Source organism: Lissotriton helveticus, chromosome 7, assembly GCF_964261635.1.
Source record: "Lissotriton helveticus chromosome 7, aLisHel1.1, whole genome shotgun sequence".
Classification (NCBI taxonomy): Eukaryota; Metazoa; Chordata; class Amphibia; order Caudata; family Salamandridae; genus Lissotriton; species Lissotriton helveticus.
In genome coordinates, this window is record NC_136068.1 from 1,020,778,548 (window position 1) to 1,020,805,690 (window position 27,143).

General features: G+C 46.3%; 1 protein-coding gene across 3 annotated transcripts in view; it reads right to left on the reverse strand.

The window, feature by feature from the left end:
• EBF1 (EBF transcription factor 1) overlaps positions 1-27,143 on the reverse strand; it is a 799,867-nt gene that overhangs the window by 336,210 nt on the left and 436,514 nt on the right. For all 3 annotated transcript variants that reach the window (XM_078653725.1, XM_078653724.1, XM_078653726.1), the window contains one exon: positions 10,037-10,118. In XM_078653725.1, the coding sequence (XP_078509851.1) occupies positions 10,037-10,118 (82 nt within the window). The remainder of the gene's footprint in view (positions 1-10,036; positions 10,119-27,143) is intronic.

A 27,143-nucleotide genomic window follows, 5' to 3' on the forward strand; every position in this document is an offset into this window, starting at 1 on the left:
ACTCCCAGCAGTTTGGGATACTGGAGTGCTGTAAAGTCTTTAACTAAATATAGCACAAGTAAGTCCCACGTCTGTGTGGACAGTTTTCCTGAACACGTATAGTGCTTGCAAGGTGTCCAAGTCTAAGATCAGACTCTTGCCCACTAAGCCTCTATTGTCCATGAAAATGGTTTTCCCCATAGAGCTAGTAACTCCTGCTTAGCTGCCAGAAGTAGGTCTGCAATGAGTTTGCTTTTCTTTGAATGTATGGGGATTATCCCTTCAGAAAGCCTAGCGAGTAGTACTACCTCCAGACAGTTATCTATCTGGTTCATGGTGTCTACCTTTCTCTCAGAATTTTTTTATTTGGGGCAGTGTCATAAAAATGTACGTGAACTAATTTCTGCATTATTGCATACCCTACCACATTTATCCGGTCTGTTCAGATCTATTATATATAGTTTCTCAGGTGTCAGGGGTCTTTGGTATAAAACCTTAAAAAACGTTTCCCTGCCCTTGGTATGGTTAGCATGGCTGGTGGTGTTTCTAGTGAGAACAGACTTCCGTTGTCCCTTGTCTAGCTGGAAACTATACTCCTTCTCTCATGCTTCTCTGTAGACAACTGTGTCACTTTACGTTTCTGTATCGTTTTATACAAATATCAGTGATTGCATGTTTCCTTTCTAAGTGCTTTTTTCAGAAAATTCATCTATAAATGTTGAGGGCCATATTTATGGCAAAGTCAAGCATTGCAGTGCGTCAGCTTTCTGCACTGCGTGACAGGGAAAGGACAGGAATGCACTGTATTTAAAAGAATATGGTGCAATCCTGCCTTTCTCCATGCACTGGCGCCATTTTGGCTCCCTAGCGCCAGCACAGGCACCCTTTCACCATGTTGAATGTGTGCCGGCATTGTAAGGAGGATTGTTTTTGTGCAGGAAGGGGTGCCTTCCTGCATAAAAACAATCCCCTGATGCATGTTCCTCTATGTGTTCTAGAGTGTAGAACACATTGAAAGAGGGAGTAAAAAGGAGAAATAAATATATTTCTCCCTGTTACGCCTCACCTGCAAAGGTGTAGCATTTTGATGCATTCCCAGGTCTTCCACTATTGGTAAATCTGGGAATGCCCCAAAATCCATGGATGTTGTGAGGGAACACCCAACAACACCCATAGAACGCCTCCCTGGTGCAGAGTAATGCAACACAGTGATTTGTTAGCCTATAATTCAACAAATAGCATCTTTTTTCTATTTCTTCCTGCATCCATTTCATCATTTTTCTAAGCTGTGACGCCTGATGCTATGTTTATATTCTTGGGATACTTAGACCTCTTTCTTTTGGGTGTAGGGTGCCCTGAATTTTCAGCACTCTTGGTTTCTTTCCTGCCCATAAATACACATAGATTAGCATCAGGGGCTTCACAAAGTCCCCCATTGGTACCCATAGTGGTAACACTTGACATGGATGCAGACTTTTGGGGTTGAATGGCCATTTTACTGTTAGAAATGCATCCAACCCACAAGATATTGTGGGTCCTCTAGGAGTGTAATTGTACTTTAATTTTTCTGTACAACATTTGAAAACTATGATGCACTGTTTTTTGCTTGAGTGGATACCATATAACAAAAGCAGCATTTTAAATGTGTCTCTCCTCCATGGTAATTCTTTGATGCACTCATTGTCTTTAAATTATCTGGGCTAGTGGCTCAAGATACAGTGTGAACAGGAACATGGAAAGGGGACACCCCTGTATGAGTCCCCTGTCAATGCACACTCTGTCAGTCAGCAATCCATTATCCCTCACCCTTGCTCGCGGGGATTGATTTCCTGCTAATGACCTCCACAGATGTTCTCTCCAAATCCCACGTGACATAGGGCTACTTTCAGGAATGCACAGTCCACCCAGTCAAAAGCCTTTTTAGTGTGTAGGGGTAGCAATAAATATTGTTTCTGTTGCTTTTCTACTATATCTAGCAAACATAAATCCTTCTTTATCTTATTGCTGGTTTGCCGCCCCTTTATACATCCAGCCTGATCCCAATGGACTAATGTGAACTTTACCTGCTCCATGTGAATCTCAAATATAGCTGTAAAGAGATTGTAAGTGGTGTTTAGTAAGGATAATGGTCTATGCAAAGAAATCAATCCCAGATCTTTCCCGGTGTCAAGACTAGGACAAGAATGACATCATTCATGCTGTAATGCAGCCTGCATGGAGAATGGGTAAAGTGTGCATGGCTGCTTTGGGCAGCCCGAGAGGGCCTACCAAACAGTCATTGCGCACTTAGGAGTGGGACAACCTCTCCTCCTCTGCCCTGCTCCGAGAGCAGAGCAGCCCCATTCACCCGCCTGCCCGTAACGGAAACATAAAATGATAACTCAAAGTTATTATCATTTTATATTTCCTATACTTTACAGTGCTCAAAAGCAGTGCGGCAACGCTCCTCCGCCATAGCAGTGGAGCCGCCACTGCCTGTACATCATGGAGCCTTGATTGACAGTCCCAGAGCCCTTTGATCTGAGTCTCAGGCTTCTAATGTATTTGCCTCTGCTTTCAGGTCCTCCTGGTGGTCTGTCAAAGCGAGTAGGAATCGTTGCTCTGAAAGCTTCGGAGAAGTGGGCAGTTTAAAAACCCATTTGGCGAGTATATGTTGTTGTAGTACTCACTGACAAAAGTTTTGGCGTAACAACCTCTATATTGCAGTGGGCTAGTCACTCATCATGGAGTTCCTCCCTTCCCATTAAATGGCATGTCTGTGACATGTCTGTGACTTTGCATTCTGCATTCTAGATCAGAAGGGAAGCCTTGAGTCATGCCAGTCTCTATATTATAATGGCAGTCACTGTGATAAACAGAAATATTGTTTCCCTCAGGTCAAATGTATCAGGTCCACACTGGGCCATCCTCTCTAGTGTGTCTCATGTTCTGTTTATCGCATGGACAATGGGCGGGTAAATGCCCTTTTACGATTTATTTAAAAATACATTTGTTTTCCTCCCTGGGATGTTCAGGTTGTAAAGAGGAGTGCGTGCCCATTGGGGATTACTGCTTTGCACGTTGGGGGAGATAACGCGTTTGTAAAGGACACGTGTGGTAGCAGTTTAAGGTGCAGATCCATCCACCTTTTTCAGTACATCACGTTTTTTTCTGACTTTTCTCCTCTTTCAGTCCCCTGCAGAGATTTGCGTCCTGCTAGTTTTTGTCCCACCTTTTCCCGTTTCGATTTTTCAGATAAAACGCAAACTACAGTGCGGTCACGTCGGTAACACGAGTGATGCCCCGAGTCATTTGCTGTCGATGTAATTGCTGCTCTGAAATGCAGCATAAAAAGTGGCTTGTGGTTACAGTAACAACTCTCCAGTACTACACTCTTCTGTGCGCCCTAAACCCAAACTAGAATGAGAATGTCATGCCCCTTTGTAAAAAGTATTGTCTACAAAAAGAACACTCTACAAGTAGATGTGGCATTTTGGAAGTTTCAACAGAAATCATTTTTTGTTCTGCCCCTTTGCCTCTTAATTTGTCAGTTTGGGTATACGCATTTATCCATAGGATACTAAAACCAAGCAAAGAAACCTTCCACGTCGGACGTCGTGCACTCAAGTGTCGGATCCTTTGAAGGGAGTTGAAAGGCTGGGTGTAGACATCAATGGGCACGTCACCTTTACAACGCATCTTTTACCATGCAGCACCATTAACATGAAATGTTCACCATACAGGTAAGTACCATGCAGCCTATTTTAAAGGTACCTTTACAATGCGGCAATGCATTTACCATAGGTAAGTTACTTATTTAAATATATATATATATTTACATATTTACATATATATATATTTATATATTTACATATTTACACATATATATACATATATATATATATATATATATATATATAATTTTTTTTACTGTCATTTACAAAAAAAGTAACTAAATATCTTACCTATGGTGAAGTACAACCTTTTAAAGTTACCTTTAAAACAGACCGCATTATCCATATACACACATCTATATATGTATGTATATATATATCTATCTATATATATCTATACTAATATAATAAAGAGAGAGCCCAAACCTTTGAGGCGGGTAATCTCAGGAACCACAGCACCAATCACAACACCCAATACAGCGTTGGAAAGGGCAGTTGCAGCAGAAGGACATATGCTATGCAGACACCCACCATATACATTTGACAGGTAAAAGAACCGTGCCAGCAAAGTAGTGCCTTGTGGGCGTGTCTGCATTGTGCTGTGGGCATGTGCTGGGGGCGTGACAAACGCTGGGGGCGTGTCGTACGTTCCGCCCTTCATGCCATGTCTCATATCGTGTGCTGTGGGCGTGTGCTGGGGCATGGGCGTGTGCGGGGCGCGGAATTACAGGGGAAAAAAAGCGAGCGTTGTGCCCAATATTTCACTGTTTTTTCTTCCCAGGTTTGTACATTCCAGCTCCGGGTGTCCACCCTGCTCCCTTTAAATACCCCTGCACCCCATAATCATAACCCACCCTTACTCCTTAAAATACCCCAACACCCTTAAACCCCTACCCATCTTAACCCTATAAATATACCCTGTACCCCCAAACCCAAACCTATCCCTAAACCCTAAAAATACCCCTGTCCCCCAAAACCCAAACCTAGCCCTGAACCATATAAATACCACTGTGCCTCAAAACCCAAACCTACTCCTGGACCCTAAAAATACCCCTGTACCCCAAAACCCAAACCTAGCCCTGAACCCTAAATAAACCGCTGTACCACAAAACCCAAACCTTCCCCTGAACCCTAAAATACCCCTGTACCCCAAAACCCAAAACTAGCCCTTAACCCTTAAAATACCCCTGTACCCCCAAACCTACCCCTGAACCCTAAAAATAACCCAGTACCCCATAACCCAAACCTAGCCCTGAACCATAAAAATAACCCTGTACCCCAAAACCCAAACCTACCCCTGAACCCTAAAATACTCCTGTACCCCAAAACCCAAACCTAGCCCTGAGCCCTTAAAATACCCCTGTACCCCAAAACCCAAACCTACCCCTGAACCCTAAAAATACCCATGTACCCCATAACCCAAAACTATATCTGAACCCTTAACATACGCAAACACCCCAAAACATATACCCTAGTACCCCAAAACATATACCCCTATACCCATATTTACCTTATTCATACATTTTAAAAAAAAACATGCTTTTACCATTCATGCTTTTACAACGAATTTCGTTGTAAATGTATGCGTGGTAAAAGCATATAAAATGTAATGCCATGCGTTATAATGGCATTGCGGAGTCATGGTACTTTCGTAATGAAAGTATGCGGAGTGATGGTATGCAGAAAGAAAAATGTGGAATAATGGGTGTTTACCCTCCCCCGGTAAGTACATTGGTGGCACGGCGGCCCACATCTCCAGCAACATACTCATATTTTTTCACCAGCGATTTGAAAAATGCACAGGTCTCTCTCATTGATGGCCAGCACCGACATACACTTTTAGACACACCTCCCGTCACAAGTTCTAGAATTGCGAACTTTAGAGCTGAGGAGCTACGTTCGAATCTCGGCATCAGCTCAACATCCTGTGATTCCAGGCAAATCGCTTTGTCTCCCCGTGCCTACCACAAATGAATGTGTTCTTCTGTAATGTAAATTGTGCTCATGCCATGTTGTCGAGTTCGCGCTATATAATATTGCAAGGAAAAGTAAAGTAGGGAAACTCGAGTTCACACACTACTGAACACGCACTCGTAAGTGCATCAGCAGTGCACTGTGAATCGGAGCGTTTCACAGGCCTGTCACAGATAAGAAAAGCTATCAAAACGAAATCCTACAAAACAATATACTACTGGCCGGCAGCAATTCATACACCCGAACAACGTCGGGACGGGCTGCTAGTAGATACATATAGATATAGATATATAGATATATATAGATATATATATATATATATATATATATATCACCATCAATCTGCTCCAAGAGGAGACAGGTACCATTGGGAGTTGAGCGTAAGACTAAAGGAGCACACAGGCAACATAATCGGAAACAGAAGCAATGTACATGCTCACTCAGAACAGATCTACAGTATGAAAAACAGGTTTACTGCCAAAGCATCTCTTGACGTGTTTAGAACGATAAATGTCCTTGCTCACATAAAGAAACATGGCTGACTATTCCCAAAATAAATACTAGTGACATAGAAAAAGGACTTAGTGACATAAAAGCCGCACGTTGTGTCCTCACGACAGGTGCCATCTTTGAATGGTTCAGATCAACATATAAAAAAAATTCAAAAAGAACCAATGTTACATTGAATAAAGAATCTTCCAAGTTTGGTAAACAGAGTGCATATATCACATGGATTATCATCGCATGGGAAGGTGGATTTGCAAATCCAAATAATCTAAGTTTTCAAGCAAACCATTGACAATGAAGGTCATTTAAATAACGTGTCTTCAAGGCACCTCCTACAAATGATATACAAGACACAAAAAGCACTGTTTCATGGAGTGAATCTATCATGTTGGGTATTACAGTCATGTAGTTCATGCCTACGTACGTGGAACGGCTATCACTAAGAGTTAGCTCAGTCTTCACATCATGTAATTGAGTCTATGTGGGCTATTTCAGAAGAGTCTGTCCAACAGAAAGGTGCAAGTGTACAATAAAGTGAATGTCTGATCAATATGTTGGCAGCTAGAAAATGCAAACAGTGTATACTATATAAGCAGAAGAGAATACAATCCATTGTTGGTATATGTTGGAGTGAACAGCAGCCAATAAAGACTCTAAACAAATGCCCATATCAGTAAATCACAAAGTGAATGTGATAAATAATAATATATGACGTATATGATCATGTACATGGAACAAGCTAATATAAACATACATGCCCAATCCTGTCAATCTTATCAGTGACATGTTGTGCAGACAAACCAATTGTGAGTAAGAAGAAAAGGGTAAGCTATTCCTGTCCCAATGATCGACCACGGCATCTCGAGATATCAATATATTTTAAAAATAACTTAGACCATTTAAAAAAATAGGTTTTATGAGTGATTAGGGATAATGGGTAGTAAAGATTTTTATTTAGTTTAAGTGCTGTGTAGGAGTAAAGGCTGGTAAGGAGTTTAGGTTTCAAGGATGACTAACAATAAGTAAGGGTTTTTAAGGGTTCAGGCGTGCCATAGTAAAGAGATTTTAGTTTTATGGGATCAGTAAGAGTAAAGGTTGATAGGGTGTTTTTAGGGTTCTGGTATGGCTATGGGTAAGGGGGTAGTAAGGTGTTTTTAGTTATACGTGATGGGTAGCGAACCAGTTGGTAAAGGGGTTTTAGATATAGGGTAAAGGTAAGGGTAAGTAAGGGTTTACCTTTCCAACCGATACCAGCTTGTTCACATGGACACCTCCAGCTCAAAAAAGATCCCTATTACACGTGGAGCCAAAAGGGTTACATACTGTTTCCTATCATATTAAACTTTTACGTGCAGCAGCTTGGTGCTCTACTCACAAATAAAAGCGTCAAAATTCACAGATATGCTGATGATACACAACTCTGCTTTAAAATCTCCTCTGCTTTAAACTTCCATTGCCTCAAACATGCTCTGCACATCATTCGGCACACTTAGAAAGAGGAAAGAAACTAGGAGAAATAGAGGTATTTCTCCTCGTTGCACCTCTTTTACGCCTCCTTTGGGGAAGTGTTAGAATCTGAGGCATTTCCAGGTATACAAAACCTTGTAAATCTAGGAATGCATCAGAACCCATGGGTGTTGGGTGAAAAAAAAACACAGCTAAGCCCATGGAACGCCCCTTTGATGCAGAGTAATGCAGGAAAGGAGGCCATATATACAAGGCCATGAAAAGCCACGCAGGGTGTCTTTTCACGGCCTTTTAAATATGGGCCAGCACACTGCGTCACTGAAGCGCATCAAAAAAAGTGACGTTCCGGTGACACAAGGTGGCTGTAAATTTGCCCCTTAGTGTACTTAGCACCTACACCTTATCTCAACAGGACACCTAAAAATCCGCACTAAGAGCATTCACTTCAGAGTGGTACTATGGAGCCCCCTTCCTGTACTATTTGAACTTCCGAAATGAAGCCCTGGACTCTAATGGGCTTGTCTGTCTCCCTAGCCCTCTTCCTGCCCTGACCACACCATACACGAAATTAAACTCATAACTTTGGCTTCTCCAAATGAAAAACATGAAAAGCTACAATTCCGGCCGTAACATTTTTGCCTTACTCAAAATCCTAAATTTAAGCTCGGTCCACATGAAAGTGATTCACCACTTTGCAGCACTTTTTTCCACATATGGAATGTAAGCACATGCACGCGTACTTTTACAATCCTCTTATACTCAATCATTCGTTCACCTGTTAGCATAGACTTGTAGTTTTGTAGCAATTTTAATAAGAGTTATCAGTAACAGCTTCTGATGGGGGTTTTGTATTCACCCAAGGTGAATAGGAGGTGGCCACAACAAGACTAGAGCCTGCGGTCTCTCACCAGGTACCACCATAGGAATATTAATCTCTTACTTTACCATTGGTGTTTGCTAGTTAAGGGTATTTGCTGTAAAATGGCTGGGACAGTTAAAACACCTCTACCATAGATCGCTTTGCATCAATCAGCTCTTTGTACATAACTCTGTGAAGATAGCTCAGGTAGTTAATTCACTTGCTGCAAAGATCTGTGTGTAAAGCATTGACCACAGGTGTGAATTATTGCAAAATACCCTAGAGTGGTATTAGGCCAACAGAAGAGCACTGGGTTTCATCTGAAGATACACGGTTGAATCCCAACAACATAACGTGGTAGATTCCAGTGTTTTTGCAGAGATACTTTGATAACCGGCAGGTTCTGTCACACAGTGTGTGGGATATGTAACTGTACCAAACCTCTACATTTACCCAGTATGAAATGTTTGAATCCTTTCAAGTCAATCTCAAACTTTCTGTCTCTTGAGGTTGTTAAAATGAGTGGCTTTGAGTTTGATTAGAATTTATACCTGCCAGTAGTTGCCAAAGATAACATGATTTCCATGTTATGCTATACACATTGGTACAGTTCCCAGGGATACCTAAAAAACACAAAAAGAGCGGGAAGATCGACAGCTGATTAAAGCAACGTCAATCAGTCATTGTAGTCAAACCTCAGGCTGGTGGCAGCTCTATATATCCCATCTCAGCAATGCAACCAGATCAAGGCCACCTCCATCCACACAACCTTCAGCGGCTCTGGCTCCAGAAGAGAATATATCTTAAAGCAAGGATCATGATCCAAGAGCAACCAGTTGACAGGGACCTGTATCTTTAAAATATGACATCACCATTAAGAACTGACAGGGCACTTCCTTTTTGGAATAAGAAGAATTTGCCACATTCTTCATCGAAGGACTTCTCTACGCAGCGCCTCCCCCTTTCATTAACTCCAGAACGTCCAACCCTCTTTTAGAAGAAAGCCCTTCCCCTTACTAATGCTTGCACCTATATCTGCAGTTATGACGTGTGCAATAACTGTATACATCTTTTCAAAATTGATCTATCGACCTTGGTGTGATTGATGTAGTTGTTCAGAGTTTGCTGATCATGTGATCTCAAGGCACACCTGCTATGCACAACAGATATCTATATAGAGGCAGCGGATGGGGTTCCTCCCAAGGGGCCTCTATCTGGAAACATTGCCTTGCCCATGCATCTGTTTTGAGAGGGTGAAGGGTTGGATGCTCTCGTGCAAGGGCGGGTATTTGTAGTGGTTGTACCTATACTGAGGCATCGGAATAGAGGTGTCTATCTTGACATTGGTCAGGATTTTACCAGCCCTACTTTGAGTTCTAGATCTGGGTATGGAAGTCTATTTGCTGTGCAGTTGTGTGTTCCCTACCATAAAAGCACAGAGGATCTCAGTCCACACCGTCCCCACTAAAACAAGAAACTCCAACATTAAGCCGAATGGGTCAATCACTTGCTGCTAAATAGAGGTTCAATTACAGAGCAATTTCAAGACAGCAATAGGTTAAACTGGGAGAATTGGACAAACATTTAAGGCACTGACCTGAAACCTCCTCATGTCCCGAGGATTGCCTGCATTCTTTAGGCAGTTCTGATTACATTTGAGAAAGAATTTTAAGAAGAACCTGTGGAGAAGAAGAACAAACATATTTTAGAATCACAATGACAAAATGAAAAAAACAGCAGTATTATCTGACCTCTGACTTAAGAAGTGAGAGCTTTGAGAGGCGCCGATTCTCTGACCACTCAGAACCCCAAGCTCTAAGAGTTCAGCATTATCTGATCCCACTGCGCAAGAGCTCTCACATGGTACAAGACCACTAACTCTGCCCACATAAAAAGCCAGCACGGGGTGCTATGCTATTAGATATAACACCTTTAGACCCCTTCAGGTCCCAAAACATTTTTCATCCTGCCTTAGTCAGTCATTAACTTTATTTATTGAGTTTTCATAAAACAGCCAAATTGATCAGACCTCTACTGGCTTGTTTCTGACAAAAGAGACCCAAATAGAAGAGGTTTTATAAAATGTATGTTGTATGGCATACCGAGAAATGAATGCATGTGGCAAAAAGTCTGATAAAAAGCTTGTCAAGTATACAGACCAGTAGATATCAATACTGCTTAATACGGTATTAAGCAGTATTGATATCTACTGGTCTGTATACTTGACAAGCTTTTTATCAGACTTTTTGCCACATGCATTCATTTCTCAGTAGTCCTGAAAACCGGAAATTGCACAGACACCCAGCATGCATCTAAAACTCGATGTGTGTTCCCGGTGCAGCCAATGCCCTTTCAAACACGTGGCCTCTTATAGAATGGACCTAAGAGGTGCAATGGTGAATAAAGAGCAATAATAAAGCACCATCAAACTGTACCTCTACTACAGAACACGTTCACCCACTAAACTTTAAAAAACTCCACTTTAAAAAAAATGTTAAACTCTCTACTAGCAAGAAACAGTTCTGTGCATTGCTAAGGATGGCTGAGAACGGACTTCTTTGCCTTTCAAAATATTAATGATTTTGGTTTTAAAAGTCAAGCAGGCAAGACATGACCGCAATGAAGAGTACTTTGAGGATACAAATATGAAAAGGGAATATTTTACATACATGGGGAAATCTTTATTTCATTATTTTAGCTCTTTAAAACTTTATGGTGTTCTAACTAACTAAACACAATTTGCCTTTAAACTGTAAAATAATAAAGGCTTGATTTAACTATTGGCGATCTGCCATTCCTCACCAGGGCGATGGGGTAAATTACTCCATTGCCCTGATGGAGGTGCCGACGGCCATTTTCAGAAATGTTCCCTGGCCCAGCTCACATTTCTAGCATTGGCAGCAACAGCCTTTGTACTGGTTCCTGTAAATTTTTTGTAATTATGCCATACGACTCCGTCAACGTGACGGAGCCACATGGCAAACTTACCTTTTTTTAACTTTCAAAAAGAAAATCCCAAAGCGGAATTTTCTTTTTCAAAATAGAAAAAAAAACTATGCCCCCCTCGCAAAGGTAGAGAACTCCAAAGGCGAGGGGGGCATTGAGCGCTTTTCAGTGCCCCTTACCACCAGGTTTTTCTTGGGGGTGGCCTGCATTTGAAGACGGCTATATGTCCGCCCATCTAAGTTAGGTGGGTGAACATATAGCCAAACCTCCGACAGCCCTTACTCCATCGGGTCTCAGGATAAGTTTGACCACATTGGGAATGGATACTCTCCACCGTTGTAAAGCTATTGTCTGCCTGCACTTGAATCAGGCAGGTGGATGATAGTTTTGGTAGGGAGGGTACTCTTTCACCATTATGACAGAGTTCCCTCTCCGCCAAGATCTAAATCTGACCTGAAAATTGTTATATACAAGGACATAGTAGAATACAAACACATTTTGCGCATTTACAACACCTGGCCCCATTGGAAATTCTGCAAAGTCCACAGCTTCTATTGCAGCAGCATGGCATTGTCTGCTGCCCCACTTTTGTTGCCGTCAATATAGAAAGCTAGCATACTAGTTACGCTAGAACTCTATCCAGAACCAACGTGCTTTGAGAGGGTAGCTTTAATGATGATCCTCTAAAATCAGGCATGACAGATGACATCAGAGCTTACACATTTGCTCCAAATCCCCAGAGCAAGATATGATTAAGAACAAAGCAACGTGATTTAGAGTTTGGCAGACGGGTTACTCCGTCACAAACGCGATGGATATTCTGTCTGCCTTATTACAAGTGCTGTAGGATACAACACACTTGCCATAAGGCGTTCAAGATTTATTTTATGTTTGTGATGAAGTAACTCATCCATCGAACTTTAAATAAGGCCAAAGTATGGAACAGTGTTACGGATCCCCTGACCGAGGAACGATGGAAAAGTTTGACACATGCATTGACCAGATTATACTCAGGTGCAGAACACAAAACTACAGCACACAGCAGAGTTGCCAGCTCTGCCCGCTTTTCCCTCTCAGAGGTAAAAGACGTGTAAGAAGGAGCTATAGAAAAACGCATTCGTGAAAAACCATCCTTACGATAGAGGCAGGAGCCGCCAAAGAGTCCACAGGAGCTGCCCTATCCACCAGAAAGAGCATCACAGAAGGTAAGCACATTCTTTCTCCAATGGATATTAGGTTTCATGCATGAACTATGGGCATAATTACTGTAAAAGGAACAGGGTTGAGGATACAACTGGATTATGCTAATAAGCTCTGAAGGACAGCCTTATCAAACTGGGGTTTCCTACTCATCCATACAGTAAGGCCAAGCGGAGGAGCACAGAGATGCTCACTTAGCCACCTTACAACAAACTGATTGAACCAGCACATCGCATTAAACGGGTGGCCATCGCAGCCTTACCTCTCACAGAGTGAGCACAACAACCTGCAGGAGGAGTTTTATCGGCCAGCTCATGTTTGATGAATAGAGAAATCCATCAGGCGATAGGTTTTTAACTTAACAGCTTTGCCTACAGATGGATCAAGAAAGCTGCAAAGTGAGTGTCACCTATGCAAAGCTCTGCTGTTTAATGTATGGAGTGGCTACCCTCTTAGAATGCCTCATTCACAGACAAATGAGGAGTTTGAAGGAAAGCGAGAAGGGAGATGACGTGCACAAGGTGCCACTCTGGTGCCATCTTATACCTAAAGGAAGGCTTTCGTCGCAGAGTCACTTTATCCTGTGAGAACTCAGTGACGGGACAGAAAGCTGAAATAGTTTGTAACCATAGAAAAAGAGACACCATTTTTTGCAAGACCATAGGACAAACATGCAAAAGTTCCTACCGAAACCCCATAAGGAAAGAAAAAAATGGAGGCCCTACTTGGGCACTTGAAAGCCACTTTAGGCCTGGCAGCCTTGATTTTTTTAAATACATTTTTAGGGAGGGGGACGGCGGCCCCCTCCGGAGGTCAATTATGGCCCCGGGGACCCTATCCCCCGGGCCTGGCCAGCCTTCTTTTTAAAATTTGTATTTCATTCTCCGCCATTACGAGCGTCACTAAGGTCGCATCTTACCCCCCCCAGCCCATCGTGGTTGTTTTTCCTGCCGCACACGCTGAGTCTAGAAATCAACTTGTCCCCCTCGCAGTGGATCGGGGCTCCGACCCTGCCTCCCCAAGTTTTACCGGACGGTTCTATTCCCACGGCACGCCATCATCTGCAATTGTCTCCTGACGCTGCTACCTCTTCCCAAGTTTACCCTGCCTCCTCGGGTACTTGAATTAGCTGCTACAGCACCTACCTACTTGACAACCCGGTCCTGATGATGATCCTAATTTGAAAGGATCGAAACGCCGTCGACCCACCAGTGCAACTTGTGGCGCACGTCCCGCTTTGGTTCATAAAACTGCTACTGAATTATAGCTAATTCCTCCAAAGAAATCATTGTATTGAGCCAACCATTTTGTATATAATGTATATTACGTTTCACCTGGCGCCTATCGCTGTGTTTTTTCACTGTGTCACTTGCGCCGTCACATCCCGTCACGAGCACAATGTGCACTTAGTCCTCTAGGGTTGCCTATGCATTTTTGCTTAACAGTGCTGTTACAACTTTTGTGTATTACCCAGTCCTCTAAATATATGATGTCTTTAACACATTTAATGAATGATTCGTAGTCTCTCTTCTTTTCTTCTCTTCCTGTAATGTCTTGTACATACAAGTGTATCTATTTATAATTGAATCCGGGTGAGATATTGTTGTATATTCTTGCTATAACTACCCTGATCTCAATTAGGATTATGGGTGATACTCCTGTGAGGTTTTTCCCCTGCTATAGCAAACAGCAATGTCCCGGGGGTTGGCACTCCGGGACATTGCAGGAGCTGGCCCTGGGGTGTGGCGGTCCCCAGGGCCATCGAGCGCTCCAGGACGGGGGCCACGCGGCTCCCCACCTAGCATTTGTAAAGCCCCAGGGAGGTGAGGGTCCCCGGTACTGGGGGTTCGTAACCGACCCCCGAAGTTAAATAAACAGAGCCCCGGAAAGGTGGTGGTCCATGGGGCTGCGGAGGGCCGCGTGGCCCCCCCCCCACATTTAAATCAGGTAGCCCCGGGGAGGTGGCGGTCTCCGGGGCTGCGTGCCCCTGCGCAAAAATGATGAAGCCCTGGGGAGGTGGCGGTCCCCGGGGCTGTGGGGGCCCCCACAGCTTAATTCCCGTGGGACCTGGCCCACCGGGGGCTTCTTAACAAACGAAGCGCTGGAGCCCGCGCTTTGTTTTTTAACAATATTTTGGCCGGATTCGCGAACTCAGCGCAAATTTAGCCAAAATTATTATTTGTAATGCTTTTTTTTGTGCCTGGGGGTCCCTGTGGAACCCTCCTGAGCAGGCCTAGGGATCAGGGTGTTTCTACCCTGCCCACTTTTCTTGTTTTTAATGGTTTTTCACCCTTTTACTTATGACTCGGTTACCGAGTCACAAGATGGCTGCCAACACATTTTGGTTTAGAGTATTGGCAGCCAATCAGAGTGAAGCTCGTGCCTGGGATGGTTTGCGAACCCTCCTCAGTGCTCAGATATCGGTATTTTTCTTTTTTTAATTTCTCAGGAACTACTGAACGGATTTAAACCATTTAAAAAAGAATGCTTTCTGAACCAAGAGCTACCCTTTTGCCACATTTGGTGTAGTTCCGTTCAGCAGTTCGGGCTGTAGTCGTGTCTAAGGTTCCTATGGAATTAATATGGGGGAAACGTGTTTTGGGACCCCCTTTTTGTCTCGGGCCCCGCTTGACGAATCACCCCAAAACTTTCGAGGCAGGAGCTGACTGGAGCGCTCCATTAGTTTTGAAAATTTCGCGAAGATTTGTCAAAACGGCGCCAAAGATATTTGCTAATCAAAAAACGCTTTTCCTATGAAAACTAGGTCCTAACTATACCTATCTACTGGAGACCGACTGTAAGTAATATATCCAATAAGTGCAGGTTTGCAGGTTTGCTCACAATGGATGATTACAAATTTTAAAGAATGATATGCTAACTACACCAGTGATCTGTTTCATCCCTAAACTACATAGGAATTCCATTAAGCCCCGCGGACGGCCAATCATCTCCGTATGAAATACTCTGACTGAGAAGACGTTACAATACGTAGACTATTTCCTGCAGGAGCACGTCCAGCAACTTCGCTCCTATATAAAGATACCAGCGACTTTTTATCTAAAATTCGAGATTTTAATTGGCAAGAGGATTTTCTTTTAATAACGATGGACATTACGGCACTCTACACAAGCATCATCCATAAAGATGGCATGAGGGCAGTTCAACATTATTTAAAGAAACGGCCTGCAATGTAGAACAGCATAGTAAAATACAAATGAACATGATTGAATTCTGCTTGGATAATAAAAGGGTGCACTGTACCAGCAACTACCCGGGGTAGCAATGGGGGTCAGCTTCTCCCCCAGCTATGCCTGCCTCAACATGGGTTGGTGGGAGGAACTGGTTCTACAGAAAAAATATGTGACTGTCATGCAAAGTAATGTTAAAGAATGGTCAAGATTCATTGATGACTTGTTCTTAATCTGGCACAGGACCGTGTCAGATGCAGAAAATTTTAGCAGCCTGGATGATAATGATATGAATTTGGAATTTACAGCACATATCAGTCCTAAAACTGTAATATTCCTTGATGTTGAGCTATATATTAGGAATGGCAAAATGGGGACTAGAGCACATAGAAAACCCTCGGCGGCAACTCGGTGTTGCACGCAACCAGTGCCCATACACAACACCTCATTCACAGTATCCCCTATGGGGAAATGATTAGACTGAAACGAATCTATAGAAACTCAGAAGACCTAAATAGAGCACAACAGGCAAGTAGATCTAGGTTTCTCGAGAGGGGTTACACAAGCAAATGCATTGATGCAGCCATCATAAAGAGACAGAAATCATCACAGGCATATTTACTTAAAGCAACTCAGTCCCAGATGCCTTCACCTACACTGATAGTAGTTATAAACAAGACAATCACCTCAAGGGAGACTTTTAGATTAATAATGAGGTTTAGTGGACACAAAAAGGAGATTTACCGTATCATTCAGAGAAATTGACCGATCTTATTAAATGATCCAATGATAGGCCATATGTTGCCCACTAAACCCGCTATCACCTACTGTAGAGCCCCTTCAATGAAAGATGATTTGGTACAAAACAACCCGGCAAATAAAGCACCGGTGACGTGGTTGGCCCAGAGAAAAGGTTTTTGGAAATGCAAGTCATGTAAAGCCTGCCAACATGGCATTTCCAAATCATCTTATTAAACGCTATTCAGTGAACAGGAGAAAACCATCAACAAACCTCTAACCTGCAAATCCGAGTATGTGGGGTATGTATTCGAGTGCCCCTGTGGTTTAAGGTATGTGGGAAGTACCAAACTACAGGGTCATAAGAGGATATTACAACACATTTGAGTCATAAAAAACAAAGATCAGATGTACCCAGTGGCTCGTCACTTCGGTGAAAAACATGATTCCAACCTCAATGATCTCAGGTACTTTCTAATCGACACAATCCCAATCAACAAAAGGGGCAGAAATAGAGAAAAAACCCTGCGTCGATTACAAACTAAATATATTCTGGAGTTAGACTCCAAATATCCTGGGGGCCTCAACATGACTGAGGATCTTTATACTTGTATATAAATGGTTAGTAGACAGCAAAGTTTTTGCTACTTCACACTACGCAAATAGCACATAGCACAGTGCAAACACACGTAGCGGTGATTTTTTTGCTTCCTCGCGGTCCTCAACGTCAAGTTGGCGACCGCGAGCGAGCAAAATGTCATCCCGGCGAGACTTTTTCCTCGTTCGCGATCAGCAACATCAAGTTGCCAATCGCGAGCGTGGAAAATAAACCTCCCGGGGTGATTCTCAACGCGGGGGGGGTCAGGTTTCTCATTGCGAGTGGTTGCATATGCTCGCAACCACTCGCGATGAGAAACTACCAGTCCACGTTGAGAAAGTTGCCGCTCGAGTAGAAATCTACTCGAGTGGCAGAAAACGACTGCTTGCATTGTGCAAGATGGGGTTTGCACTGATTGCACAGTGCGGGCAAGCATTCGGCACTGTGCACTCAGTGCAAACAGCATTTTGCACAGTGCACTACGCGATGATCGCGTAGTGCGAAGTGCACTTCCCGTAGCTACGCATAGCGCTACTACACGAACTACGCCCAGGGTTAGAGGCTATAGATAAGTTTGCACTACAGTGGCTATTGTTTACATGGAAATTACAGTGGAGACAACTCCCAAGGAAAGCACTTTATTCAGGGTTCAGAGTGGGCTCACTCTGGATGCCAGAAACATTCTGTACACTATTTAGCTAAATTTGCACTTTGTGTATTTTATGATGATACCCTCTGTTGGAACCAGGGATGTCAGGTCACCTAGGGTAGCCTGGCCTAGGGTAAGACATGCAATTCTAGAGGCACAAGTGTGAAGGTTGCAGACCACCCAGCAGTAAATCCACGCAGTAACACTTAAAAAGGACACTACACCAATTTGTTGGAAAAATATGTACTGGTTTATAAAAATAATATACTCTGCTCTTTGGTTTCAAAATTTACAATTTAGGCACTTCAGTTTGTCATGGAAGCATTAACTACACTTTTAAGTTCTAAAACATTCACAACCAGCATTTACAGTACATTACATTTAGTCAGACCTCTTAACCAAAACTGGCAGGTAACTCTTATACTTCAATAGCTCAGTTATGCATTTACTGTACTCTGCTTTACTCTATAGCATCTCTCATTACAGCATTACTTTAAAAGAGGCAAGATCAGCACTTATGTTAGATCAGGTAAGCAATTTCCTTTACATGGATGACTCTACAATTCCCCTTCTTAGCTTGTTAAAGAAGAATTGGTTATAACCACTTGAATCAGCTTTCAATAAAGCCCTGTCAGGGATTCCTCATGGACGCTGTACTCCCGGGGCCAGAGTCTCAATCTATGACACCAGTTAATCTTGTGGAAGTCACCCCCCCACGTGTTTACCTCCTTACTTGTAATTGTCGATGCTGGAATCGTCCTGCGCCAGAAGTAATGGGGGAAAACAGCCGATATGGCCAAAGTATCGAGTGTGGCAAGGGCTTTCTTGCTTTTCAAAGCTCCCCTGCTCTCCCTCCCCACTCAGGCCAGCTCCTCTGCTTGGCGCTCGAGCGGAAGGTAGGCCGATTTCTCAATACCCCCAGGCCGCCACCGGGCCCCTCAGCTTCCCCCTCCTTGCTCGGCCAGCTCCTCCGTGTGGCGCGCGGGCAGAGGGAGAAGGCGGGACACTCACTCTGGCTGCTGAGGCAGCCGGCGCTCCTCCGTGATGATCGGCGGGGCCACTACTCTCGCTGACATGCGCGGTAGCGCTCGCGTTGGTGCTGCCTCACACAGCGCCCGCTCCCAGGAAGGACGCTTTCCACACGGGCCTACTCGGTCCTAGGCCCCTCCTGAGGGGATGGCTGCGACGTATTGGGCATGCGCGAAGGCGCCTTCACTTTCCCTTGACAACCGGGGCGCTGCAGGCAACGCGTCTGAAGCGCGGTAGGCGCCCCCGGGGTCTCGCTCACAGCCGAGGCGGCGCTGCCTCAAAGAAACCGGCACCCCTCACCCCTCGTCAGTTCCCAAGGAAATCAGGGGATCAGCTGACTGCACGTCCGGCCAGGATCTTCTGGGACACAGGGGCACAAGCCTTCCCCCACACCCAGGAAGGTAGGAACAGCGCTGGATCTCTTCTCACTTCAGCTCCCACTTCCTAGCTCTACAAAGTCCTTTTACCACTCAACACTGAATGGAGGCTGGTGTCAAGGGATGAGGGTTATTCTTTCAGAGTTCCTTCCACTGGGCAGAGGACTGCGCTCCACAGCGCCACAGTCTCCTTCTCCTGTTTACACCCCACTATCTTTAAGCTAGGGGTTAGTCAGGCGCCCAGGGTCTCCAGCCATTCAAAGCAGCAGGGATACGACAAATAACCCAAGGGAGGACGGGTGGTGAATCAATAGGTCCAAACCTCTGACTAGCCTACCCCCACCTTAAGCTACAGCCTGTCCTCCAGCTGACTCTCTCAGGAAGACAAAATGGCTGACCAGCATTCCGCCTTTTATAGGCTGACCCTCAGAAGTCCAGAAGGGACCAGAAGGTTCTGGAACGCCCTATTCTACTCTATGGGACAGGTTCTGGGTATGACAGTTGAGACAGTTGGTAGCCACCATTTTGTGACTCCAGCAATTTCCCTGTCAGAAAAGGCCTCTAGGCCTGAGGTGAAAGACTAAGAAGGGGGAAAGAACACCTATCCCCTAGACCAACACCTTAAAAAAAAATCTAGTGGACACAAAAATTAATAAGGGCATGAGGGGCAAAAAGGGGACAAAATAAATAATAAATGGGAGGGACTATGCAAAAAGCCAGACAGGTCTAACACGCGTCCCCCCCAGCTGAAAGTGGGGAGAACTACCCAACCCCTTGGGAGTCCTCATCACTAAGGCGGAAATACCTGGAGAGACCGTCTGCATTGGCGTGGTCCACTCCAGGCCGATGTTCCACCCGGAAGTCCATTCCCTGTAGGGAGATGGACCATCTCAGCAACTTGGGATTCTCCCCCTTCATTTGCATTAGCCAACGAAGGGGTCGATGGTCAGTCTGAACCAAGAAGTGCGTGCCAAACAGGTATGGCCGCAGCTTCTTCAGAGCCCACACCACCGCGAAAGCTTCCTTCTCAATTGCACTCCACTTCTGTTCCCGGGGAAGCAGTCTTCTGGATAAGAAGACCACAGGCTGATCCAGGCCCTCCTCATTTAGTTGCGATAACACTGCCCCAATGCCATGTTCTGACGCATCTGTCTGGACAATGAACTCCTTGGAGAAGTCTGGGGCCCTCAGGACCGGTGCTGCACACATTGCCTGCTTCAACTTTTCAAAGGCTTGCTGACAAGCCTTCGTCCAAACTACCCGTCGAGGTTGTTTCTTTGAGGTGAGCTCTGTAAGGGGCGCTACAATAGTGCCATACCCCTTCACAAAGCGACGGTAGTAACCTGTGAGGCCCAGGAAAGCTCGGACCTCAGTCTGTGTCTTGGGGGGTTCCCAGGCCATGATTGCCTCAATCTTTGCCTGCAGGGGCTGCACTGACCCCCTACCCACCAAGTGTCCAAGGTACACAACCGACCCTTGCCCAATCTGGCATTTGCTGGCTTTGATGGTCAATCCAGCTTGTTTCAGGGCCTGGAGAACTGCTTGCAAATGTTGCAAATGGTCCTCCCAACTGCTACTGAAGACAGCAATGTCATCCAGATAAGCAGCGGAGAAACCCTCCATTCCGGAGAGGACCTGATTCACCAGTCGCTGAAATGTGGCAGGGGCATTTTTGAGCCCAAAGGGCATCACACAAAATTGGAAGTGTCCCTCAGGCGTGGAGAAGGCTGACCTTTCCTTTGCTCCATCTGTCAAGGAGATCTGCCAGTACCCTGAAGTGAGGTCAAAGGTACTTAGGTATTGGGCAGCTCCTAGCCGGTCAATTAACTCATCCGCCCTAGGGATCGGATGAGCATCAGTCTTAGTAACTGAGTTCAGTCCTCGGTAATCCACACAGAACCTCAGTTCTGGTGTGGTGCCTGGTGGGGCGGCTTTTGGCACTAGCACCACCGGACTGGACCAAGGGCTGTTGGAAGGTTCTATCACTCCTAGCTCTAGCATCTTGGCAACCTCTCCATGGATGCTAGCCTTCACCTTGTCTGACAGCCGGTAGGTCTTTGACTTCACTGGTGGGCTGTCTCCTGTGTCCACATCATGGGTACACAGGTGGGTTCTTCCCGGAACAAGGGAGAACAACGAAGAGTACTGCTCCAATATCTGGCGGCAGTCCTCCCGCTGCTCAGGAGTTAGGGATGGGGAGAGAATCACTCCCTCCACCGACCCATCCTTCTCTTGAGACAAGAAGAGATCAGGGAGAGGCTCGCTTTCTGCTTCCTCGGCACCATCAGTCACCATCATCAGGATGACCTCTGGCCTCTCATGGTGGGGTTTGAGGTGATTGGCATGCAGCACCCGTAGGGGCTGTCGAGGGGTCTTAAGATCCACCAAGTAAGTGGCCTTACCCTTCTTTTCCAACACCTCAAATGGGCCTGTCCAACGATCCTGAAGGGCACTTAGCTCTCCAGGTTCCATCACCCACACTTTCTGGCCAGGCTCCAATTCCACCGGGTGAGCATTGTGGTCGTACCATTCCTTCATTACTGCCTGGCTGGCCTCCAAGTTGTCAGAAGCTTGCTTCCACAACTTGGCCATTTGGCTCCGGAAGGCCAGCATGTAGCTCACCACATCCTGAGGAGGCTTTCTGGGAGACTTTTCCCAGCTATCCTTCACCAGGCTGAGAGGTCCACGCACAGGGTGCCCGTACAACAGTTCAAAAGGGCTGAAGCCCACTCCCTTCTGCGGCACTTCTCGGTATGAAAACAGCAAACAGGGCAAGAGGACGTCCCATTTCCTCCGTAGGCTCTCAGGCAGACTTCTTATCATGCCCTTCAGGGTCTTATTGAACCTCTCTACCAGTCCATTCGACTGGGGGTGATAAGGAGTGGTGAACCGGTAAGTCACTCCACACTCCTTCCACATCGCCCGCATGTAAGCTGACATGAAGTTGGTCCCCCTGTCGGACACAACTTCCTTGGGGAATCCCACTCGGGTAAAGATCCCCATTAGGGCTCTAGCCACCACAGGTGCAGTGACTGTCCTCAGAGGAATTGCCTCTGGGTACCGTGTGGCATGATCCACCTGAACCAGGATAAACCTGTGACCAGCTGTTGTTGGTGGATCCAAGGGCCCTACAATGTCGATGCCCACCTTTTCAAAGGGGGTGCTAACGACCGGAAGTGGTTCCAGGGGAGCCTTCAGCTTCACCCCTGTTTTCCCACTGGCCTGGCAGGATACACATGTCCGACAGTAAGTGTTGGACGCCACTTTCATCTGAGGCCAGTAAAAGTGGAGGACAAGCCGAGCAAAGGTCTTGTCCTGGCCTAAGTGTCCTGCCAAGGGTATTGCATGAGCCAATTCCAGCAGAAAGGCTCGGTATTGCTGCGGGACCACCAAGGCCCTTGATGAGCCAGGTAGGGGTACCTTGGGTTCACTGTAGAGGAGTCCATCCTCCCAGTAAATATGGTGGTGTCCCGTAGCATCACCTGCTGCCTGGGCTTCAGCCTGACGCCTCAGTCCCTCAAGGGTAGGGCACTCCCTCTGCCCCTTACAGAATTCCTCTCTGGTAGGTCCTCCCTCCACGTGCCACTCAGCAGGGATGGGTAAATCCTCCAGAGAGTCTACTTCCCCCTTCATGGACTCCTGGCCCACCACCGCAGGTGGCCGATCTGTCACATGGGGCGTGGAAGCCGAAGCAGGCTCTTCCTGTCTTCGGGTCTGTCCCTTTTTGGCAGCAGGTTGGGCCATTGTTCCAGGCTCCAACCCAGGCGAACTCCCTCTTCGGGTAGTCGCAGACCGTGTGCTCACACAGGCCCAGTCAGGTGTACCCAGCATCGCAGAGTGCGTCCGGTATTCCACCTCTCTCCAAGTGTTGTGCTCCATGTCATTCCCCAGCAGACAATCAACTGGCACGGCAGGGCTTACGGCAACTCGAAGTGAACCTGCAACCCCTTCCCACTCAAAGGGAACCTCAGCCACTGGATAGTGGCCCATTCTGCCGTCAGCCATCGCGGCGGGGTGGAGTACATTGGGAACCACCTGCTCTGGAGACACCAGTTGACTTCTCACCATAGTCATACTGGCTCCTGTATCTCTCAGAGCCTCCCCTCTCTGGCCATTGATGGTGACCCACTGCCCATACTTTGTAGTATTTGGGGGCACCTGGATCTTTGGAACCATCTCCCGCTCTCCCAGGGACACTAAGGTGACACCCGCCCACTCACCCCCCTTATCTAAGGGCAACTCCTCCCCGAGCGCTACACTAGCTACTCCCGGTGGTTTTCATCCGGTGGGAGGGGGTGGTCTCTTTGGGCATCTGACATCTCCCTTATAATGTCCAACACCACCACACTCAAAACAGTGGAGAACCCTTGGCTGCTGGCTTTGGCCAGGATTAGGGTTTCTGGGCGGGATTGCCTTAGGGGTGAAACCTGTTCCCTTCCCTTGGAAACTGTTTTGGGGACCTTTAGAGAACTCCCTCTTTTTGTCTCCCCCCTCCTTCTTCTGAGGGGCGCCCTGTCCGGCCTTTTGGGAATCCCCTCCAGTCCCCTTTGAGGACACCCGGGTACTTGCCCAGATGTCCGCCTCCTCTGCAAGCTTCCTGGGATTGGTCAGCTTGCTGTCCACCAGGTGTTGGCGCAGCTCGGGAAAACATTTCTCGAGGAGGTGCTCTTTCAAAAATAGATCATACAACCCCTCATAGTCCCTCACCTCACTGCCCTTGACCCAGCCCTCCAATGCCTTACGTGCGTAGTCAAGGAAGTCCACCCAGTTCTGAGTGCTTAACTTGTGGCTCCCCCTGAACTTCTGGCGATACCTTTCTGGGGTAAGCCCAAACTTCTTTACCAATGCTAGCTTCATGATGGGGTAGTTGGTTTGCTCCTCTGGTTCCAGGGCCAGCAAGGTGTCCCGACCAGTAGGAGGCATGTACCTATACAAACCACCCCCCCAGTGCTTCTCCTGCACCCCATGGGCTCTTAAGGAGACCTCATAGGCAGCCAACCATTTGGCTATGTCATCTCCCTGACTAAAGCTAGCAATAAGGTCTTTTGGCAAATAGGGTCTGGACTCCCGGGCTGTCTCTTTGGATTCGCTGCCACCATTTATTACAGGAGAGGGCCCCCGTTGCAGGGCCTGGAGTTCCAACTCTTTCAACCTGAACTCGTGAGCCATCCTCCGCTCCTCTTTCTCCTGCTCCAGCTTAGCCAACTCCCATCTCAATTGCCTTTTTTCCCTCCTGTCAGTAAGCTCGGCTTCAGTTAAGCTTCCCCCAGAGGCGCTACTGCCCTTGCTGGAGTAGGACACTGGTCCTGGGAGTAGGTTTTCCCCCTCAGGGTGGAATAATCCCTCTATCTCCACAACCATGTCCCGCTCTGCCCCTTCATCCTCCTCCTTCCCTTCTTTGTGTGCCTCCACCCAAGCCCTGAGACTGGTCTGGAGTTCCCCCTTCTTGGCACCATGCTTAAAAAATACCCCCATTTTCTGGCAGAAATCCTTCAGCTGAGCCACAGAATAGGTATCTAAGTTTTCTAGTGCAAACTCCATTTTACAACAGGAAATACCAAGTTATACACACCAGGAAATTAGAGTTGCAAGGGCAACCTAAAGCCACCTCCCCCCCACCACCAGGAACAAATTTGGAAAAACAAAAGGACAAATTAGGAGGGCCGCTAGGAGAAAACTCCTGGTGTAGGCTTAGTGTATTACGTTCAATTACTACTGAGTAGCTGCAACCACAGTCAGGATCCCACCGCTAGACACCAATCTGTTGGAACCTGGGATGTCAGGTCACCTAGGGTAGCCTGGCCTAGGGTAAGACATGCAATTCAAGAGGCACAAGTGTGAAGGTTGCAGACCACCCAGCAGTAAATCCACGCAGTAACACTTAAAAAGGACACTACACCAATTTGTTGGAAAAATATGTACTGGTTTATAAAAATAATATACTCTGCTCTTTGGTTTCAAAATTTACAATTTAGGCACTTCAGTTTGTCATGGAAGCATTAACTACACTTTTAAGTTCTAAAACATTCACAACCAGCATTTACAGTACATTACATTTAGTCAGACCTCTTAACCAAAACTGGCAGGTAACTCTTATACTTCAATAGCTCAGTTAAGCATTTACTGTACTCTGCTTTACTCTATAGCATCTCTCATTACAGCATTACTTTAAAAGAGGCAAGATCAGCACTTATGTTAGATCAGGTAAGCAATTTCCTTTACATGGATGACTCTACAATTCCCCTTCTTAGCTTGTTAAAGAAGAATTGGTTCTAACCACTTGAATCAGCTTTCAATAAAGCCCTGTCAGGGATTCCTCATGGACGCTGTACTCCCGGGGCCAGAGTCTCAATCTATGACACCAGTTAATCTTGTGGAAGTCACTCCCCCACGCGTTTACCTCCTTACTTGTAATTGTCGATGCTGGAATCGTCCTGCGCCAGAAGTAATGGGGGAAAACAGCCGATATGGCCAAAGTATCGAGTGTGGCAAGGGCTTTCTTGCTTTTCAAAGCTCCCCTGCTCTCCCTCCCCACTCGGGCCAGCTCCTCTGCTTGGCGCTCGAGCGGAAGGTAGGCCGATTTCTCAATACCCCCAGGCCGCCACCGGGCCCCGCAGCTTCCCCCTCCTTGCTCGGCCAGCTCCTCCGTGTGGCGCGCGGGCAGAGGGAGAAGGCGGGACACTCACTCTGGCTGCTGAGGCAGCCGGCGCTCCTCCGTGATGATCGGCGGGGCCACTACTCTCGCTGACATGCGCGGTAGCGCTCGAGTTGGTGCTGCCTCACACAGCGCCCGCTCCCAGGAAGGACGCTTTCCACACGGGCCTGCTCGGTCCTAGGCCCCTCCTGAGGGGATGGCTGCGACGTATTGGGCATGCGCGAAGGCGCCTTCACTTTCCCTTGACAACCGGGGCGCTGCAGGCAACGCGTCTGAAGCGCGGTAGGCGCCCCCGGGGTTCGCTCACAGCCGAGGCGGCGCTGCCTCAAAGAAACCGGCACCCCTCACCCCTCGTCAGTTCCCAAGGAAATCAGGGGATCAGCTGACTGCACGTCCGGCCAGGATCTTCTGGGACACAGGGGCACAAGCCTTCCCCCACACCCAGGAAGGTAGGAACAGCGCTGGATCTCTTCTCACTTCAGCTCCCACTTCCTAGCCCTACAAAGTCCTTTTACCACTCAACACTGAATGGAGGCTGGTGTCAAGGGATGAGGGTTATTCTTTCAGAGTTCCTTCCACTGGGCAGAGGACTGCGCTCCACAGCGCCACAGTCTCCTTCTCCTGTTTACACCCCACTATCTTTGAGCTAGGGGTTAGTCAGGCGCCCAGGGTCTCCAGCCATTCAAAGCAGCAGGGATAGGACAAATAACCCAAGGGAGGACGGGTGGTGAATCAATAGGTCCAAACCTCTGACTAGCCTACCCCCACCTTAAGCTACAGCCTGTCCTCCAGCTGACTCTCTCAGGAAGACAAAATGGCTGACCAGCATTCCGCCTTTTATAGGCTGACCCTCAGAAGTCCAGAAGGGACCAGAAGGTTCTGGAACGCCCTATTCTACTCTATGGGACAGGTTCTGGGTATGACAGTTGAGACAGTTGGTAGCCACCATTTTGTGACTCCAGCAATTTCCCTGTCAGAAAAGGCCTCTAGGCCTGAGGTGAAAGACTAAGAAGGGGGAAAGAACACCTATCCCCTAGACCAACACCTTAAAAAAAATTCTAGTGGACACAAAAATTAATAAGGGCATGAGGGGCAAAAAGGGGACAAAATAAATAATAAATGGGAGGGACTACGCAAAAAGCCAGACAGGTCTAACACCCTCCATTTTACAGATTTGTAATATTTAATGTTTACGATATAAATCGATATACATTTTATTGTGAACTGTTTATAATCTGTTGTTACAAATGGGTATGTAAACCATTATTAAACGTCTCTTTGAGAGAAAAAAATATATCAAACAGAGAACGAGAGAGAATATATC